This window comes from Paramormyrops kingsleyae, chromosome 11 (genome assembly GCF_048594095.1).
Source record: "Paramormyrops kingsleyae isolate MSU_618 chromosome 11, PKINGS_0.4, whole genome shotgun sequence".
Classification (NCBI taxonomy): Eukaryota; Metazoa; Chordata; class Actinopteri; order Osteoglossiformes; family Mormyridae; genus Paramormyrops; species Paramormyrops kingsleyae.
In genome coordinates, this window is record NC_132807.1 from 9,453,572 (window position 1) to 9,472,536 (window position 18,965).

The 18,965-nt window shown below is 42.2% G+C and overlaps 2 protein-coding genes across 5 annotated transcripts in view; both read left to right on the plus strand.

The window, feature by feature from the left end:
* Nucleotides 1-4,688, plus strand: part of pias1b (protein inhibitor of activated STAT, 1b) — a 40,520-nt gene extending 35,832 nt beyond the window's left edge. For 2 of the 3 annotated variants that reach the window (XM_023815173.2, XM_023815175.2), the window contains exon 14: nucleotides 833-4,688. In XM_023815173.2, coding sequence (XP_023670941.1) covers nucleotides 833-1,162 — 330 coding nt within the window. In that variant the 3' untranslated portion in view covers nucleotides 1,163-4,688. The remainder of the gene's footprint in view (nucleotides 1-832) is intronic. The other variant, XR_002838677.2, reaches the window with a different exon arrangement.
* Nucleotides 4,689-8,532: 3,844 nt separating this feature from the next.
* morf4l1 (mortality factor 4 like 1) lies at nucleotides 8,533-18,621 on the plus strand. Of its 2 annotated transcripts, none has more exons than XM_023815180.2 (12): nucleotides 8,533-8,723; nucleotides 10,229-10,275; nucleotides 10,590-10,657; nucleotides 12,341-12,427; nucleotides 12,637-12,717; nucleotides 13,067-13,092; nucleotides 13,453-13,541; nucleotides 13,932-14,033; nucleotides 15,706-15,794; nucleotides 15,907-16,079; nucleotides 16,428-16,512; nucleotides 18,036-18,621. In XM_023815180.2, exons 1-12 carry the CDS (start codon nucleotides 8,684-8,686, stop codon nucleotides 18,118-18,120), a joined length of 972 nt encoding a protein of 323 aa, XP_023670948.1. In that variant the 5' UTR covers nucleotides 8,533-8,683; the 3' UTR covers nucleotides 18,121-18,621. The 2 variants fall into 2 exon arrangements, with proteins under 2 accessions (XP_023670948.1, XP_023670949.1); XM_023815181.2 differs by lacking the exon at nucleotides 8,533-8,723 and adding an exon at nucleotides 8,802-9,312.
* The last annotated feature ends 344 nt before the right edge of the window (nucleotides 18,622-18,965 follow it).

An 18,965-nucleotide genomic window follows, 5' to 3' on the forward strand; every position in this document is an offset into this window, starting at 1 on the left:
CGAGGAACTGCGGCCGTCGCCTTTCAGAAAGGCAGCCAGTCTTAGCACCTTAATCCCCTTCAGGTCCAGAGTCACAATCCGAGGCTTTTACATTCATACTGTTGCACAACAGAATTCTACATTGGTGTTTATTGCTATGCCTTCTTAAATTGCCCACGTAATAACTTTTGACATATAACAGATAATCAAAATCACCCAGTCTTTAAAATCACAGTGCATCAGGAAACAACATTAACGAGTGTTAGTGTCACCTTTACACTGCTCTTCATAGGTTACAGTGAAACTGTTGACAAATCTACCCAAAATGATTTGTAATTTTGATGTATCGATGCAGCTGGGTTTGTCATCGTAGCTGGCGGTCTGCAGGTTCCCCCCCCCGCCGCCGCTCTCATGCCTCCAGCTGCCTGCCCTTCAGTCTGGGCCGTGGTCACATTCTTTGCATTTGTGCTCAAAGGCCACTCTGGCCACCCTGGGCTGCAGATTGTTGGGGGATTATCTGACACATTGGTGAGGTTAGGGGCAGCAGGAATTTCAGGCTACAGGGCTCTGAGGAAATGGGCTCTTAAAGTCAAGAAAAGAAGAATGATGGCGAGATGTAAACAAGAAGCAGGAATCTTACAAACGGTCTGTTTGGCGACGGCTTCGCCCTCTACCTGCTCACAGCCCATCAGCTCTGCCACCGAGAACCAGCTGGTTGTAATTTTCAATTTTATGGGGCTGGAAAATGAGCTGGATTGGCCAGGTGACGGTAAGCCTTTGAGTCCTCCTCCAATCAGCTTGCAGCCTGTTGTAATGGGCCCCTCCTTCTCTCCCTCTCTTCCCGCCCCCGCAGCATTACAGCATGGTGATGGCAGCCGCCGCAGCCGCCTCCGCCTCAGACGACCACGAGCTCCTCCTGAACCGCTTCCTGCCCTACGGCTCCTCCCAGGTGTTCCTGGAGCAGCCGGGCACGCCAGCGGGCAGCGCCCTGGCCCCGGCCAACGGCGGCAGTAGCAGCGGCAGCAGCAGCAGCCTGGTGTCGTCCAGCAGCCTGCGGGACAGCCTGCGGGACAGCCTGCGGGACAGCCACGCCCACCCCGGGGTGCCCCGTGCCGCCAGCGAGGCGGCATCCACAGCCGCCGCCATCTACGGCTCCATTACCGATGTCATCTCGCTAGACTGACAGCCGGAACGCTGTCGCTCCCCCCCGGCCCCCCAGCCCACCCTACCCCCTCAAAACAAACTCAGACTCAGTTGAAACAAAGAAGATTAAAAGAAGTAAGGTCTTTTTTTAAAAAAAAAAAACAGAAAGGAATGATGCTGTGTACAGAGAACAAAATATATTTTCAGTTTTACTTTTGTATATAAACTTAGGACTTTGCCTGTCAAGTGAGTGACTTCAGTTGATATTTTTCCGTGGATACTGAAGATTTTTTCACAGCTATACATTTGTTGTCCTCCAATTATTATAGCTTTTGTATTTCATTATTGTTTTATTTTATTGCTCCACACGATGGCATTATTCTCTTCAGTGGTATTATGTTAGGCCAATCTACTCTTCTATTTGAAATCATTGTAGGAATTTTTCTTCTCCGAGAGAATTATAACTCAGTGGTTGACAGACGTGTTTTATCATTCAAATGTGCTGATCATTTTATAATGCGTTTAAGTTATGTAAGATATATTAACTGTTTAAAAGCATTCCCTGCGCCTTTTCAGGATGTAGCTTTGGGGAGTGCGTCGATGGCTAAAGTGTGACGTGTCTGTCTGTTTTTTTTCCCACCAGCTGGGCCCGTTCAGAACTTTTCCAACTTTTTTGACATGAAAGCCGTTATCTTCACCTTTAGTTTGAAGTTAAGCGAGTGGATCGTGCTTTGAAATTGGGTTTAAAATTACGGATGGATCGTTTTTATGCCCCCCCCTCCCCCCCAACCACTTTGTTTTTATTTGCACAATGCCAAAAACAAACCCACAGAAGAAGAGAAACGGAGGGGGGGGTGCTGATGTGAGGTCTCGTGGGGATGTACTTTTCTAAACGGCCTCAGGGTCTCACAGCTTCCGTGGGATGTTGAGGGTGGCCGGACAACATGAGATCTTAGGTATGAAGGTAGCTGTTGTGTTCCGGGGGGAGGGGGGGGGGGGTGGTCTGGTGAATAAAGTGAATACACTCTGTCCTTCTTGTTGGGTGGTTGGAGCACGATCGTGTGTCAATCCCTGGTATTTGTAACCTGGTGTAAAACACAGTAAGGGTTCACTGTCCCTTATGTGTGATATATCATGTTGAAACATCCCCCCTCGCAGCTGGTGAATTAGCCGACCAGTGGTCAGTGACAGTACTTTTACTGGCGAGGCACTTTCAGTAATATTAATCACAGTCTGATGTACCTGAGGCTGCAGGCTGACTGCTGAGTGGGGTGGCTCTGGGTGCGAGAGCTGGGCCTTTGGCTTACAGTGGGATTCCCCAGGCCTTTGGCTTGCAGTGGGATTCCCCGGGCCTTTGGCTTGCAGTGGGATTCCCCGGGCCTTTGGCTTACAGTGGGATTCCCTCAGAGAGAGAGTGGCTAGGTCTGTGTGGTCCCATGGCCGCGCCTTTTCTTCGAGTGGAAATGGCTCCTTTCTATGGTAGAAAAGCCCAGAACATCAGACGGTCAACTGCTGACTGACCGTGTCTGAACAGCGGCAGCTTTACCTGGCTGCTGCCTTCATCCTGCCGCAATCCGGAAGCTCGGCGCAGTGTCGGTGCCCATGACGGACTCGCATATGTCTTTTATCTCCGGAGGCGTTTCTCATCCCATCCGCATCACCTCACTCTAAGAAGGAGGCTCCGTCTTCATTCTGTGTCCCTGATGCACAAGAAGCCCCAAGCTGTTACCTCAGCTGCGCGGAAATATCTTCGATCATCAGTCAGACTCTGGTTAACCAGCCCAATGTAGAGTCTGTGGTGTTTCGAAAAGTGACTGAAAATATTATGTCAAATAAAAAGCCTGCATCCGTGTTGTAGTGTTGAACTACTTGGGATTATGTCCTTAAACAGCATATATATGTCCAGGTGATCTGGGGCATTGCTTTTTTTTTTTTTCCTGTCCTGCTCTGTGAAATTATTGCAAGATTCTTCGGTAAATGGAGCTCAGTCAAACTCCATCGCACAGATCTCTGCCCCTAATCAGGTTCCTGACTTAAGAAATCAAAATGTGTGATGACGTTTGGAGTGTGATGCCCCGGACAGTGTGGTTTTCCAGCCAAACTCTGCTTTCCTGTTCCATTCGCCTCAGTGGAAGAGCCTCTCTCCCTAGTCTGTTTTCCCCATCTATAAAATATGATCAGTATTTTTATTTATTGTGTAATGTAATTTTTTTTTATATATATATGTGTTTTTTGATTTCCATTGATGTATTACTGTTACACGCCTGCTTCCTTGTTTAATAATTATACAGTTCTATTTAAGGAGATCTTTGGTTAGTCACCTGTTATATTAAAACAAGCATCTTTTTTTTTTCTTTTAGGTTTTCACTCATGCAGAATAATATATCTAATATGTGGGAGTTGTTAGTCTTGCAGCTGCATCTGAATTATTGCTTGTTTCGACATAATTATGTGTGATCTGGGAAAGGCTAAGGGAAAAGAGAGTCGTTCAGTAGCATCTACGTGTAGATTGGCCATATCACCTGTTCTCAAAATATGAATATCAGCTGCAAGATTGCTGAGTTTCAAAATCCAGGAGGATAGACATTGAATGTTGCCCCGTTAAACAAGAACAAAAAACAAACTTTAGCTGCAAGTAATGCCTGGTTATTGTTGTGACCATGTTATTAAAAAGCAGTTGTTTCATTGGACGGTCAGCATTTAATTGTGCATTGCCTTTCGGATGTGTGCTTAGCTGCTGTCGCATAAGCACGTCTCGAGATAGCTGGATGAACTGAAGGTCAGCATAGAACCCCCTCAGCTCCACCATCTTAGCCCCAGGCCTCCTGCTGTCGCCATGGAGACAGACGCAAGCGCCCTGCCCAGCTGGACCCCCTGTCTTACTGGCAGTTCCCTCAGTGTTGTGGCGTTGCACTTTTAAGGGTACTGGAATTCAGCCCAGTACCCAGACTGTAAACAAAGGTAATCCGGTCTACTTTTAGTTACCACGTTATGGTACCAGAGAGACTTTTCTAAACAAAAAGTCAAAAAGTTAACAGCAGACGTAACCAATCAAATATATAAAGTTTTAAAGCTCTTGATTGTGGTGTTTTAAAGACTGATAAAGGGAAAATTTAAGATTTTTTTTTTATATATATATAATTACTGGGAAGTCTCTGGCAGTTGTACACAGAAGGGACTTCCAGTGATATTTATTCTCATTTTTTGTGGCATCTGAAACGAGAGAGTTTAATTTATATATTTTTTTCAGACAAAGAACACCACTAAGAGGACTTAAGATGTAGTCCGACTTGCAGAAGATCCTCACAAGTCCGAATAGCTACCATCTGTGCTCACTGCCTTAAATTCACCATTACTGTTTCCTTATGGCATGTCAAACAAGAAAAAAATGGCTTTTTAAAAGAAGGAGAAGATGAAAAAAGATGTACAGTAGACCAATGTCAGTTTGTATAAAATACCAAGTGGGAAAAAAATATTTATTACATGCATTGGAAGAAATTGTTTACCTATTGAATGTTACCTGTTTATGTAGAGAAGTTTAGATGTAATAAAACGCATTCAGATAACTTTACTTTTTAATGTCTTTATTTTAGTCAACCATCAATACACCCTTTATTTTTGGCAAAAGTATGTGTACGTGTTTGCTAAATGTTTTACATGCTTGGTCTGGGAAATTGGCATTGTTGTGTTTGGCGTTGGGAGTTCTAAAGAAATGAGTACTCATTGTCACAGTCAAATCTATGTTGCCAGTACCAAACAAGTATATTGCCTGTTTTTGTAAATAAATGACATGTCACTATCCTACACAAGTCCACTCTTTACTGCAGCTTTGCTGTTGCACAGATCTCTATTGCAGAAGGGAATAGAGGAATATTTAATGACAAAAGCTAATGGTGGCTGTTACGTTACCTTTCAAATCCTGATAACATTTTGCCTTCATGTTTTGCTGGCTCGTACTGAACAGGCAGCAAGTGGCGACTGTAATCACGGTGAGTATGCACATGTTTGAATTTCCTGCATATACTGTATGTTCAGTAAGTAGTGTTGTACAAGGGTTGACTTCTGTATATAGCTGTATTGGGGTGGTGGTGGTGGTGGTGGTGGTGGTGGGGGGTAAACAGGTTAATCTGGTTACAGAAATCAATATGTCAAGATTATTTAGAAACCATAGTGCCTTTGAAGCTGCACTATTGTAATCAACTCGTTATTTAGCTCCTGTAATCCTTTAAGAGGAAAATTTGCATAATTAACTTATTTGTATTGTCTCTATTACTGCCTGATTGAGTTTTGTTAATCTTAGAGCATAGATCAGTGTCTGGTGATGATAGCATTCTTACATTGAATAGCAAGCATTTGTTTTGTTGAATTTAATTTAAGGCATCAAGCAGACAACCAATAGTAAAGCAAAGAAGAAAATGGAGGAGCGGTGAGAACAAGTGATGGCGTGCCGCTGGCCATGTGACCGGGGAGCCCTGGGTGTCTCACTGCATGGACCTCAGCAATTAGATCTGGGACCAACAGCTGCCCGAGTGAGGAAAATGCACGCTAATCCAGTATGTGGAGTTGCCAAGTGTAGCTCCGTCTTGTCACCACATCAAGAGACCAACACCTCTCAGCAGGCTGATGATGAATCATACCTCAGAAGGGAAAACGAGTTATTTAATAGTGATATGCTGTGCATTTGCTTATATTTTTACCTGTGTAATTACATGACCTTTTAGCAGTGACAGATTGTATTGTAAACAAAGATCTATTCGGCGTTTTAATTTTGAGACATATCTTTAAACTCGCCGTGCACTACACACACAAAAGCAGTAGGTGGCAGCACGAAACTAAAACGGATGAGAAGAAAGCTCTTGTGAAGTTCGAAAATTCAGCTCTGAGCAAGGTCTAGTTAAATTGTAATAACTTGGAATGCTGGCAAATTTTCAGATCTTATCCTGGCACTAGAGTGAAGCATATGCAAAACATTTAACGGAAATAGGTGTGTAACGATACGTCGCTGATATGTGCATCATTTTAATCTGGAGTTTAAACTGTCCATTTAGCTAGAGAAACTTTGACATGAATGAATCGCTCATTCAAATGGAATGATTTATCATTCATATATACAGAAGGCGTTTTTTGAACATCTACCTGTCATTTTCAGATAATTTTTCATTGTAGTCCGGTAATTTGAATCACAAAACATACTGTGCACCGTTTACTTCTCTTCGAGGTAGAAAACCGCTAACATGGCCAGCTTGCATAGTCTAACATCAAAAGCATGACAGATTTTGGCAGGAAGGGAAAAAATCTGTTCCCAGCTGGGGAGTTAAGGCTTCATTCCTGAACATCGATATTAATTGACAGACCGGATAACGTCCATTCTAAGTGCAGACTTATTTGCTCATTTTTTTCCTGATAATAAAATGTTATTAGAAATAACATTAATACTAATACACTTCATTTATAAAGTTCGTGGAGCGGTAGCTCTGACTAGACCCGGGTACATGTAGTTGCTTGGAATAAGAACGCATGATTCTCACCACAAATTTCCTGAACAATGGAAATGCATGTTTTAGATGGGTCGATAAAAATCTACAGATGAATCAAACGAAATGTGTTTGGAAATGAATGACGATCTGCTGTGAAAACAACTGCAATGGATTGAATTTAAAGCATGTGTGGTACTCTGAATCGCAGCAATTCTCTGGCAAATCCTAACAGATTCAGCAGCTTGGAAGTTATTAGGCGCCTTCACACCGCCGGAACGGTTTCCTGGAACCAGAACCATTTTCCGGAACCAGGGACTTTTGCCGTGTTAACACCACAGGAGCTCGGCTCGCCTGTAGCTCCTCGGAGGCAGTTAAATCACTTCTGGAGGACATCAAATTCAGTTCTAACTATAGTTAGAAGGCAAATTCTTGATATCAGAAATTCAGTTGTAGCTAGTTATAATGTGTATTTATGATATCAGAAAATCGACGTTAACTAGATAACATGCATACTATTCATATCGGAAATTCACTTTTAACTAGGCCTAGTCATAATGCCAATTCTTGATATCAGAAATTCTGAGATTCAAAACATTCTTCTCATGTATTTCAATGGGAATTTGAATTTAAACTGGTTAAAATACCAATTTCTGATATCAGAAATTTGGATTTTCAACTAGTAAAAAATTTATTCCGGATATCAACAAACACACTGACAAGCTAAAGTGCAGTATGGCAGAACATGCGTTATGTCCGTTTAAGATGGAACAGATTTTGCTAATAAGACGCCAGCTTCAGCCTCGCGGAAACGATTAGCTCAATTTTTACAAGTTATATATTACCATTGACTTCCATTGATTTTTTTCCCTTTCATATCCAAAATTCAATTTTACTAGTGAGAAATCATATTGTAGATATAACTCAATTTAAACTACTAAAACATCAAATTGCAAATATCTACGTATTAATTTTGAGTAGTCAAAAATCCAGATTCACATACCCTTAATTCAGTTTTTAATAGTAGAAATGTCATTGCAGATATCTGTAATTACATTTGTACTAGTAGAAATTCACTTTCAAAATATTTGTTATTTCAGATCTCTAAAATAAAATTCGTTTGGTCAAAAACAGGAATGTCACTGTAAAATGTAACGGAACACTAAGAATAATTGTACAGGAGTAGAAAGTATAAATATTTGATGTAAGATGTAGTAGAGTAAAAGTCAAAAGTGTCCGCAACTATATCTACTCAAGTACAGATATGTGGAAAAATGTACTTATGTACATTAACGAAATAATTGTACTTCGATACTTTCCGCCTCTCTTCGGAGGTCAATAACATAAGTGACCTTGACCGTTTACTGTGCATATAAACTCCTCTGAATTGAGCAAAAACAGGGATGTTCTGCATGCGTAGGCTATAGTAACGTAGGAAACCGAACTAGCAAGGACGAATGGGTTTTGAATGGAAATTTCAAGTTGGAAATGTGCCATTGGCTGGGGGAATAATAGGATCTCAACACGTGGAAAAGTGGTATCTGATTAAGCCTAAACAATGCATATTTTTAAAGGTTGGGGGGACAGCATTGTCACTCTTTAGGTCCCAGTTAGCTGTAAAACTAGTACCAAGCAGTATATAGTTATAATAGCCACATTACTAATAATTATTGGATTATTCATTTTTGTACAAACATTTAAAAGCTATTTTGCGTTAGAATTAATGTTTCTACAATTTTGTAATCTATATTTTCTTATTTAGCAGATGTTTTTAATTAAAGCATTTACAAAACTGTTTTTGGAATCCAACTACCTTCAACATATGCAGTCAAGTAAAATGACCAATACAAAACATATTTTTGGTTAGAGTGAATGACCTTCAAACGTCCTTCTAAGGACAAAGAAGGACCACGCCTCTCGGTAGAACTAGACGTGACGTAAGTTGGCCGTTAGGTCACCTGACGGACGCGCAATGGCTACGCGTTGCCTCAATGACGCAGAGTGGCGTCTTCATTGTGTCTGGACGAAATCGGAGCTGGCGATGCCTGAACTTGATTTTTCAGATACTTTAATAGTTTAATCTGTGAATGGCGCCAAAACAGGACCCTAAACCTAAATTTCAAGAAGGTAAGGAAAGCTACCGCCTGCACCGGACTCCGAGCAGCGCTGCGTTTCGTGCCCGTGGAGCCCGTCCCGGCCGTGCTGGCAGCGCGAGGCGCCAGCTCGCGCGTTGCTGTGTGCGTGCCGCGCAAAAATGGCGAGGTGGCGCCGTTAGTGCGGTAATAAAGACAAAAAACGCCGAGAGTGTTGTGCTGTGACTGTCAGCTGGCTGTTTGCCTTGGCCTTTTCTCCCCGCTACGAGTCCGCTGTGAGTGATGTTTATGTTGCCGAGGCCCTCGCGCTGACGCGAGTCCCCAGTGAGCGGAAGCACACCGATGTTTCAGTGAACCGGTTACGCTGGCCTGCCTCCGCGTGCAGCCAGGCGCCACTCCGCCAGCTAGCCGCAGTATGTCTGCGCACTAACGTGTTTCATTTTTTTGAACGCTTGTGTTAAGCTAGGGCGCTTAACACAGCGACCTCACGGCCATTTGCGGGGTTTTTGCGGCCGGCTGTACGACCACTTTCCGCCTACCCAAGATCGCGCTGCCCTGCGGACGCGCTTCCGCTCTCCGGTGGTTACGGCTTTTTCATCCTTACTAGAGCTTCTATTAAGCAGGTAATTATTAAAATAAAACACAGCGGATTCCGTTTCATATACAGGTTTGTGTGAGCGTGTCCGCCTGTAGCGCCGGCAGTACTTCATTTCGCTTCCTGTCTTTACGGTGACTGAGAGGGAATGTCTAGCTAACTTCATGCTGCTGGCTAATGTGCTGTTTGAATTGTCGTCATTCGGTGTATATATATTGTTGTAAAATTATGTATGTCTTCCGCTAGATAGATTTTCGATTTTCTAGTCTAAATTTAACGATTAAAACATATGCAAAGCTACTTGTAAACATCCAGAAATACTGTGCTGAATCTGTACTGATTATGTGGGATATAATGGAGGATTCCTGGATGCATCGATCGGAGGAGAGCCTGTTATAGGAAATGCGGTCCGTCTTTAACCAGTGAGGATAGTTCATATACATGCGGTTGGTCGGAAAAGAAATTCGGGCTGGCGCGATCTTATGCTGGCAAACTTCCCGAGTCTTTTCATATGAATTCTGTTTTACATTCACCACCTTTCATTTTTCATGGATCAGTCGCCTTTATAGAAACTTGTCTTGGTAAGTCTTGCAGGGCACCCCTGAACCTTAGAGATTTATTCATGATGGTATATTGGTCAAGTGTTTTAATGAGAGACCCAGATTTCTGCTTAAAATTCCAGCTTCATCTTCTACCAGCTTATTCTCAAACTAGAGGAATAGTGAAAGTTCACGTTAAGTAGGCCTTCTTACACCATGCAAGCCTTTAAATATCGATTTTAGATTTGGTCCACAAGGGGTGGTTTAGTTGACCCGGTTAGTCAGTACGGATTCGTATGAAAGCTTGATTTGAAAAGTTTGTGTGTGTCTCACGATATGTAAGTTTGATATGTCACCTCCAGGTAGAAGCAGTAACTGACTGAGTAATGTTGTCTGGCTTTTCAGGTGAAAGAGTTCTGTGTTTTCATGGGCCATTGCTCTACGAGGCTAAGGTATGATGCTTTGTTTCTCACAGTCGTCCCTCTCCATCCACACTGTGAAATTCTTAAATGTTTAACAGATTATGTAACATTTTATGAAAAAAAAAAAAAACCAGAAAGTAAATATTTTAATAAACCTGCAGCTGTGTTGTGTGGTTTGTTTGGTATGTAAGGATTGGGTGTCACTTGCAAAAGCCATTCACATCTTGAAGAATAACAGATTTCTTTGAATGTTTTAGTTATAGTGCAGTGAAAGACACGCGTCCTCCTTGAATAGTGTTTCTTTTATTGACGATTATGCTTTTTGATTCTGGTTTTCTTTACAGTGTGTAAAAGTTAATATCAAGGACAAGCAAGTGAGGTACTTTATTCATTACAGTGGATGGAATAAAAAGTGAGTCTTGTGATTTTATTGCCCTCTTTGTGTACGTTAAAGCGTATTGTCATATTTCACTAATAAGTAGGAGCATTGAGGGTTATGCATTGTAACACTAAGGTAAAACTGTAAAAGGCTGGTTGCTATGTCATATTGGGAAATACCAAGATGATAAATTAGTGTTGAATTTACCAAGCTGTACACTTTCAGAATGCAAGAATTTACAGTCAGAATTTACTGCTGTTAAAATCAGTATTTTAATTGAATAGCACAGGCGGTTGTATCATATTGTAAAAGTTTATAAGCTTGAGCTTGGAAAAGATGCAGGGAAATAGCAGGAAACCACAAATCATGTGCAGAATGTGGTGTAGTACAGTGGTACCTCGGTTCTCGAACTTAATCCGTTCCGGACTCCGGATCGAATCCTAAAAAGTTCGAGTTCTGATCAAATTTTTCCCATAAGAAATAATGGAAAACCAATTAATTGGTTCCTGGCCCCCCAAAATTACACCTAAATATATTTTTTTAGCATTTAAACACAAAATGAACAGGATAAAACGAGCATTTTTTTCTTAATGGCTTCCAAAACGATAAAGATCTTATCCCAACATTGCCCCTGTCCTGCCCCGATCGTCCGCTCCTTCCGTGTGCCACGCCCCCTCGTTAACCTCTTGTGGGATCCCCATGTGATCAGTTGTTTCTGGTTGTTGTCATTAGTCCTCTGTATTAAGTCCGCGTTTCAGTTTGTTTTCCCAGTCTGGTCATTGGGTGCGTTCGACTTGCTTACAGCGCTGGCTTAAAGCAACGCATTCTGATCCTGACGCAATGCATTACCTCTCACCCAGCTGCACAAACTGGAACCGCCTCCGTGACGACACACCTTTGCCCTTATTGGCTGAAGAGTTTAGTTACACACATGACGTTTGTATCCCAGGTTCCGATGCGTAATCTGCTATTTCTCCCGAATATCACGTAAAGCAGTGAGAACTGTTTTTCAGTTAATTTACCTGGTAAAATAAAGTTTAAATAAATGACATAATGCTCTAATAGTACACGTAAGTTAGTGGTTTATTTATTGTTAGTTACTGTAATGTTGCGCTGCTTTATTTGGTTAATCGTCCAGTCTGTGAAGAAGGCATTCAAGTAAGAATTGCATTGTAGTATGACTCATTTCCTGGCGTGTACAATTTATATTAGTTCAGCGTTCACGGTTCAACTTCTGATATTCAGATCGAGTTCTAGGTCAAACTGGTTTGTTCAACTTTCAAGAAATTTGAGTTCTGGTGAGTTCGAGAACCGAGGTACCACTGTATTTTGTTTTATTGACTTGGTATTTTTGCTCTTGACCCACTGGTCTGTGAAACTCCTCAGAGAAGCTTTGAGAAACTGATGTAAAAGTCGGAGTGGGGGGGGGGCACTGCTGCACAATGGTGTCTTTGAAAACCGTGATATAAAGGGCAGCACAGTAACTAAGAAGTTCTTGAATGTCATCTTGAGTCTGTGGGACCCCTGAGAGCAGTTGCAATGTTCTGCAGTGACACACATATTGAGCCAAAGGCAGGTTTAATTGCAGTGCTGTAGCACCTTCGGCTAAGGATTTGGCCAGTAGGTTTCAGCAGGTGTGTGAAGCTGATCTTTTAAATGAACTTATTTGGACCTTTTTTTTGTCAGTGAGAATAGTTGATTTTTGTGTGTTTTCAGCTGGGATGAATGGGTCCCTGAAAGCAGAGTGCTTAAATATGTGGACACCAACCTGCAGAAACAAAAAGAGCTTCAAAAGGCTAATCAGTAAGTGGCATGTCCGCTACCAGTGCTGAGCCCTATTGTGGAATGTCTGTTATCTGATTTGTAAGGTGCAATGTGTAGTTTTACTTATTTTTGGGAGTTTTCATGCTTATATTGCAAAGAGCCTTATACTTAATCTAATGGCTTTAACTTCGTTCTGTGGTACCGTCACTGCATTGGGCTGCTAATTGTGCTGTTTTTCTTTCTCCCAGGGATCATTATGTTGAGGGAAAGATGAGGGGTGTAGCACCAAGCAAGAAGATTGCTGCTGTGCAGCAGAAAAACGTTGATGTGTGAGTATTACTTTCACCACTCGTCCCTCCTGTTCTGATGCATGTGAAAGCAGAGCAATGGTACATTGTGTGTTTATTTCAGCACTTCATTTGTGTGGCTGCCATTCTGTATAAGTGACAGAATGAAGGTTTGCCTTTCCTGAGTAGGATACCTGTTTGTCAGGTACATCTCAAAGCCAGCGGCTGCTGGCACCTTGAAGTGAGATGTACAGTGAGTGGTGGGGCAGGAAGGGCGCCCCAAAGGAGTCAGGCTGTTACATCAGTTCAGAAAGTCGGTCACAACGTTCTCTGTCTGTACTTGGTGCTCTAAATGTAAATCTTCTCTGATTGTCTACTCTAATTTTTTTAGGAAAACAAAAAAGAATAAACAAAAGAGTAAGTAAATATCTCTCTTTTTTAAAAAAAAAAAATAGAAATAACTTCATTAATTGATAGTAAGAAATGCGTTTTGGAATTTCTAAGTCTGAGTTACTTCTCTGACCTAGGCAAATCAATGATTGCAATGAAAATTATAATTCAGTTATAAATGCAAGCTGTCAGTTTTCATTAGCTGTTGGATCCTCTCTTGTACTTAAATGATAAATTTAGCACTGGGTTTGTGTCTTTGTAGTTGGCATGAGAAGCAGTGTCATTTCTGTGCATTAATAAGCTTTTCAATGCTGCATTTAATTGGGGGTGATGCTTCTGTTGTGCCGTGCGCGTTTAGTCCACTGGGTGACAGTGGTGTTCCTTCAGCACCAGGGGCAGGTGAGGGGGCCAGCTCAGGGGAGATGCCACAGCCCCCGCGAAAGAAGAGGGCTCGCGTTGACCCCACCGTCGAGAGTGTATGGGATCCTGCTTCTCCTTCCCGCTTCACTCTGAGCCTTATCTGTGCTCTCATCCTTCATGTCAGATCCAGACTATGTACTTGGCTTTTCATCAGTGTCGACCTGGTCTTCTGGGACTTCCCATAATTCCCCACAGTTATTTTTGGCTGTGTTTGCCATAGATTCAAAATAACACATTCTGTCCACTTCCAATGTCAATGACATTGTAGTAATTAAAATGTGACTGACTCACTCGAGTAATTAGTCATGGTATTGAAAGCCTTTTACATAAGAGATTTGGCAAACTTCAGACAGACTAATGGGCTTTTGTCCAAATACTGTATTGTTTTAAATGGCAGACAGGTCTGGCCTGTACTGAAACATCCATGTCCTCGTTTGACCGTCCAGGAGGAGACGTTCATAAACCGCGTGGAGGTGAAGGTGAAGATCCCGGAGGAGCTGAAGCCATGGCTGGTAGACGACTGGGACCTCATCACCAGGCAGAAGCAGGTTAGCTAGTATGTGGAAGCGTGTGTGTGTGAGCGTGCACACACACTCACACACACTCTCACACGACAATCTGCACAGGAACCCCCTGACTGCTCTGGGCTCCAACAGATTTTGTTCTGCTTTTATCTTACAAACATTTGTTGTTGCTTACATTTCCACTTGCTGTGTTTCATATATTTTGTCCAGCCTCTCAGCCTCTTTAGCACAGAAACTGGGAGCACAAAGCAGATCAGCAGTCTGACGAGGTTCATGTTATACTGAAAGCAATAATGTAGTGTTAAGAGTGTAGCTAAGGCCAGACACACGGTGTAGCGCAGTACATGCTGTCTGTTCTTCATATTTCTTATGTAGTCTTTTCTCATGTCCTGAATTTTGTATGTTTTGTTTTAATTAGCCTTACATTTAAGGCAAATTGTGTACATATTTTTAACTTCTGGTACTTTTCCACTTCCATCAGGAACTGAGCCGTACCACGAACTGGTGGCTTTCCATTGTAAATTATGCAAGTCGTACCCGCGCTGATATGGTGCTGCGTACTAGCAGGGCCAAAAGCATGACCAAATCGAGCTGGTTGCATCACTACCATCTGATTGGTCGAAATGCATGGAAATACGAGTGATCTGCATCAATATGCATGGATTATATAAAGGAAAAGGGGGCATAATTTATATATTATTCATTATTAGTGCTATCGTACATCGCAATTTATTGATTCCTTCCTGATAACTCTGAACTTGAAAATTTCCAACCACGTACTTAAAATATTATAGAACAGCTGAATGGAATGCATTCATAATGGAAATTTATGCAAGTGAACTCTGATTCTGTCAACGTTTGATTATGATGTTGATGACACTTTATTGATTTCTGTGAGGAAATTCTCTTTTTGCCTGCCCCATGTTGCTCTACATGACGCACAGACATATATGTAGGTGAGAGCAAGCCACCTGCAGCAGCGCCCACGGAGCTGGGGGTTACTGCTCAAAGGGCACATGGACAGCACTGCTGAGGCCGGGCTCAAACCAATGACCTGATTGCAGGCAGAGAGGCTTAACACACTGAGCCACACTGCTAACATAACCCAGCGTTTCTCACAGACGTGCTGGTGGAAATGAGCACACACTAAATCACGATGTACACCGCGTGGACAGTAAATAAGCATAATTTCATCGCTGTTTCTCTCCAAACCCGGCAACGCCTTTACTGAGTTGACCCATCTGTAGTGGAAAACCGAAGAGAGCTGGAGCTGCACTGTAACTAGTATCTCTTTGCAGTATTGGTCGGGGACGGCCTGCTTCCAGTATGCCAGTGGAAAAGCACCATTAGCTTGATAGTGACCATGAAGGAATTGAATGTGTAACTATGACATATGGCTGTGGGTCCTTAAATACCTTCTAGCAATAAAACTGCAGTTTACATTTGCACACTGTATTCGAGAGCCACACCATGTCTCAGTTCCTTATGATGCTGCACTGTACTGTGCTGGCTGGAAAAATGAGGGGGGGGTGCAAGAGATTTTGCATCATTACTGGATATCTAAAAAGAGCACTTTGGACGCCAAAAGGGGGGCCCTTTCAATCCTTCCAACCCCCCACATGCATGCCTGATGGTTGTAGTTAGTTTTTTCTTTGGAGTGATTGGCTTTGACATTGTTTTAATGTGACTTTTTCAGCTTTTTCATCTTCCAGCGAAAAAGAACGTTGATACGATCTTAGAGGACTATGCAAATTATAAGAAATCAAGAGGGAACTCCGACAACAAGTGAGTGAGCAGAGAATCGTCGGGATGGAGAAAAACAAATAGTCGCGAGAAGTTTGAAAATGCCCTTGCGCAGCCAGTGTGTTGATGTGCTCCAAACGGCCTTGTTCCGCAGAGAGTATGCTGTAAACGAGGTGGTTGCCGGTATTCGGGAGTATTTCAATGTCATGCTCGGCACCCAACTCCTTTACAAATTCGAGAGGCCGCAGTACGCGGAGATCTTGGCAGACCATCCTGACGCACCCATGTCCCAAGTTTATGGAGCCCCGCACCTGCTGAGGCTCTTTGGTGGGTACTCCTGCGGCAGAGCTGCACTCGCACACATTTTTTTAAGTAATATTTTGCATGCAAATGTACTAGAAAGCTTCAGAAGTATGAAGCTTTATGAGTAAGTGGAGTACTTTTACTTTCGGCATTGTGCTGTTTAGTTCAGCTGGACATGGATTTGCTTTATATTGGTTAGCTTGCCAGTACAGACTCAGGGGGTTATGATTGAATGGTTTTATGAGAGCAGAAGCAGGCTGGGAGCAGATGTTACACAAATATCTGCCAGGATTGCTATGAATCATTAGTTTTCCATATCTTTTAACCCCTGTAATTTGCTGCTAATAACATGCGACTGTTTGTGTTGGACAGTGCGAATTGGGGCGATGCTGGCCTACACTCCCCTAGACGAGAAGAGCCTGGCTCTGCTTCTGAACTACCTGCAAGACTTTCTGAAGTAAGGCGCCTGTCTTGCGACACTCGGTAAAATACATGTCCAGAATGGGCGCTGCTGTGATTTTTATCAGCAGAAATGGAGCAGCCAGCCGTGAGTGTTTTTCCCAGCGCTTTTCCCTGGAGAGTCGCCTGCATGATCAGTAACGATGTGCAATTCATTAGATGATAATGCGCTGTCATCTAATCTTACTGCATAAACATCTACGGTTACATTTTTCTGCCCTTTACATGTAAATGAGATGCCCTTGGAGCTGATTTGATTGCTGCAATTGAATAAGCGTAATGCATTGATTGGATTTGTTTGTTCAGAGAGTAGACTTTCAGTTGTAATTGAAGGGCTGAGCATCTGGCCTGTTGGTATTGAAGTCAAGCTGGTATGGCACTGAAGTAACAAGCTTGCCTAATATTGGGAGGCATTTTTTTAAACCTGTCAGTGGCTAACCATATATTTTTGCACATTCCATAACAATCATATACAAGGTTGATGTGGTATATACTGGTATGCCTGACTATGCTGGAAAGAGTTTGATCTGCTTTAGTGTAGGGCTGCACAGTGTGTAGTTTCAGCATCGCCATGGCAATGTGTGCATGCGCAATAGTCACATCGCAGGACGTGTGATGTAAGGTATGGCAAATTTAATCAAACGCATCATGCTGCAACTTTTTTGCTGCTTGATACAAAAGGAAAACCTGCACAGTTCTCATTTTCCATGACTAATCTACAAGAGAAATCTGTGGATTTAAAGTATAATTTACTCCAGTTTAAGGGTTTTTCGATGCAGTTTTTCTTTTTTGCTAGTGAGTGACAGACAGGCTCTCCGTACAGCAAACAGAGTTAGGGCCGGCCGATGTGAGATATATTGACATTGTATGCCATGCACATGCAATTTTCACATCACTAGGACCGTGATAACCAGTTGGGTTGAGATCAGGCTTTTTCATGCCATTATACTCTCTGGACTTTATACTGTATATGGTATTTTCAGGAAGTTATTTTTCGTTACAGTTCCGGTAAACTATATTTTGAACTCCTTTTGTGTCTTACAAATAAAATACATTGTGATATCTGATAATCTCAGCAGCCCTAGTTTAGTGATTCTCTGCAGTTTCTGGGATTTGCATCTGTTTATTAGCTTAATGTTTTTATTGTCACTAAACTACAACTGCACTCTTAAACCACACTCTCTTGTGTAACCCCGTCTGTGATGCCTCTTTATATCACTGACGTGGGCACAGCCACCTAATACAGTCATTCTGTTGGTTTGTAAGCGCAGTAGAGATCCACGTTATGTCCATCGAAGTTTTATGTGATTGTTTGGAAGCGTTAGTAGAAGGACACAAAAGGTCACAATCTTCTAAAGTTTGCATGAAAAGAAGATCGTGGACGTCTTCAAGATTGATCACGATATAAAATCATCAGATTGCCCACCCCTGCTCACACCCTGCTTCCTAAGATTAGCTTGACCTGTTGTTTAATATCATGTTCCTTAGGTGAATCATCTTAATAGGCTCTCTTTGTTTCAGGTACCTAGTGAAGAACTCTCCCACCCTCTTCAGTGCCACTGATTACGAAGTTGCACCTCCGGAGTACCACCGAAAGGCTGTCTGAGTAATGCAGTCATCCTTCCCAGGATGTCAACTAAGGATCTTTTTCATCCCTCCCCGTTCTCCATTTCCTCCACTTGGGGCTCTGTCAGACACTGTCCCAGAGTCCCAGGAGTAGATCTCTGCAAGGGAAGCAGTAATTTGACTTTGGACGTGTGAGTCAGATGAGCCTCCAAATTGACCTTCACATTCCATTATTCCACCCTTGAGAAGTTGATGCAGCTTTTTCAGTTCATATCGGAAGGACATTCTAATAATATTTGCTCGCATATTCCTATATATATATTTTTTTTTTGTGTTCCCTTTTTGTTTGGAGAGCCTGTTCATCTACATTGATGTATTTGTATTATGTGGAAGCCCAATCAGTCCATTCTTGATGAAGAACACCAGAAGAGGCTTTGTCTTATTTTTTATTTTTTTTGTTTTTTTTAAATAGAAACACATGGTGCTTTGTTTTTGTTTACAGTCATTTTATAATAAAATGTCACTGTTCTCATTAAATTCACGTTTGTGTCTGAAATCCTTATTCTGGCTTTCATGGCAGCCCTGTTAATGCAGTTTTGAAATCTGAGATCAGGAATTTGGGATTTTATAGGAACAATGAACAGATTCTGTTAGTGACTGCTTGCCTTATATTGCAGTACTAATGGCACTGAAGCTGGATGTTGTTATCCTGTACAATACTGGGCATGGTTGTGTGTTCTGCTATTTATAAACCTGGGTGTGTACCAATGTCAGTTTTGGCTCTCTCTTTGTAACCCGTATGATGAATTTATGCTGTTTCGTGATCTGAGAACCTCCAAATGACTGACAGGATTTCTGTCTAAGTGCTCTGTGGTCCTAGATGTT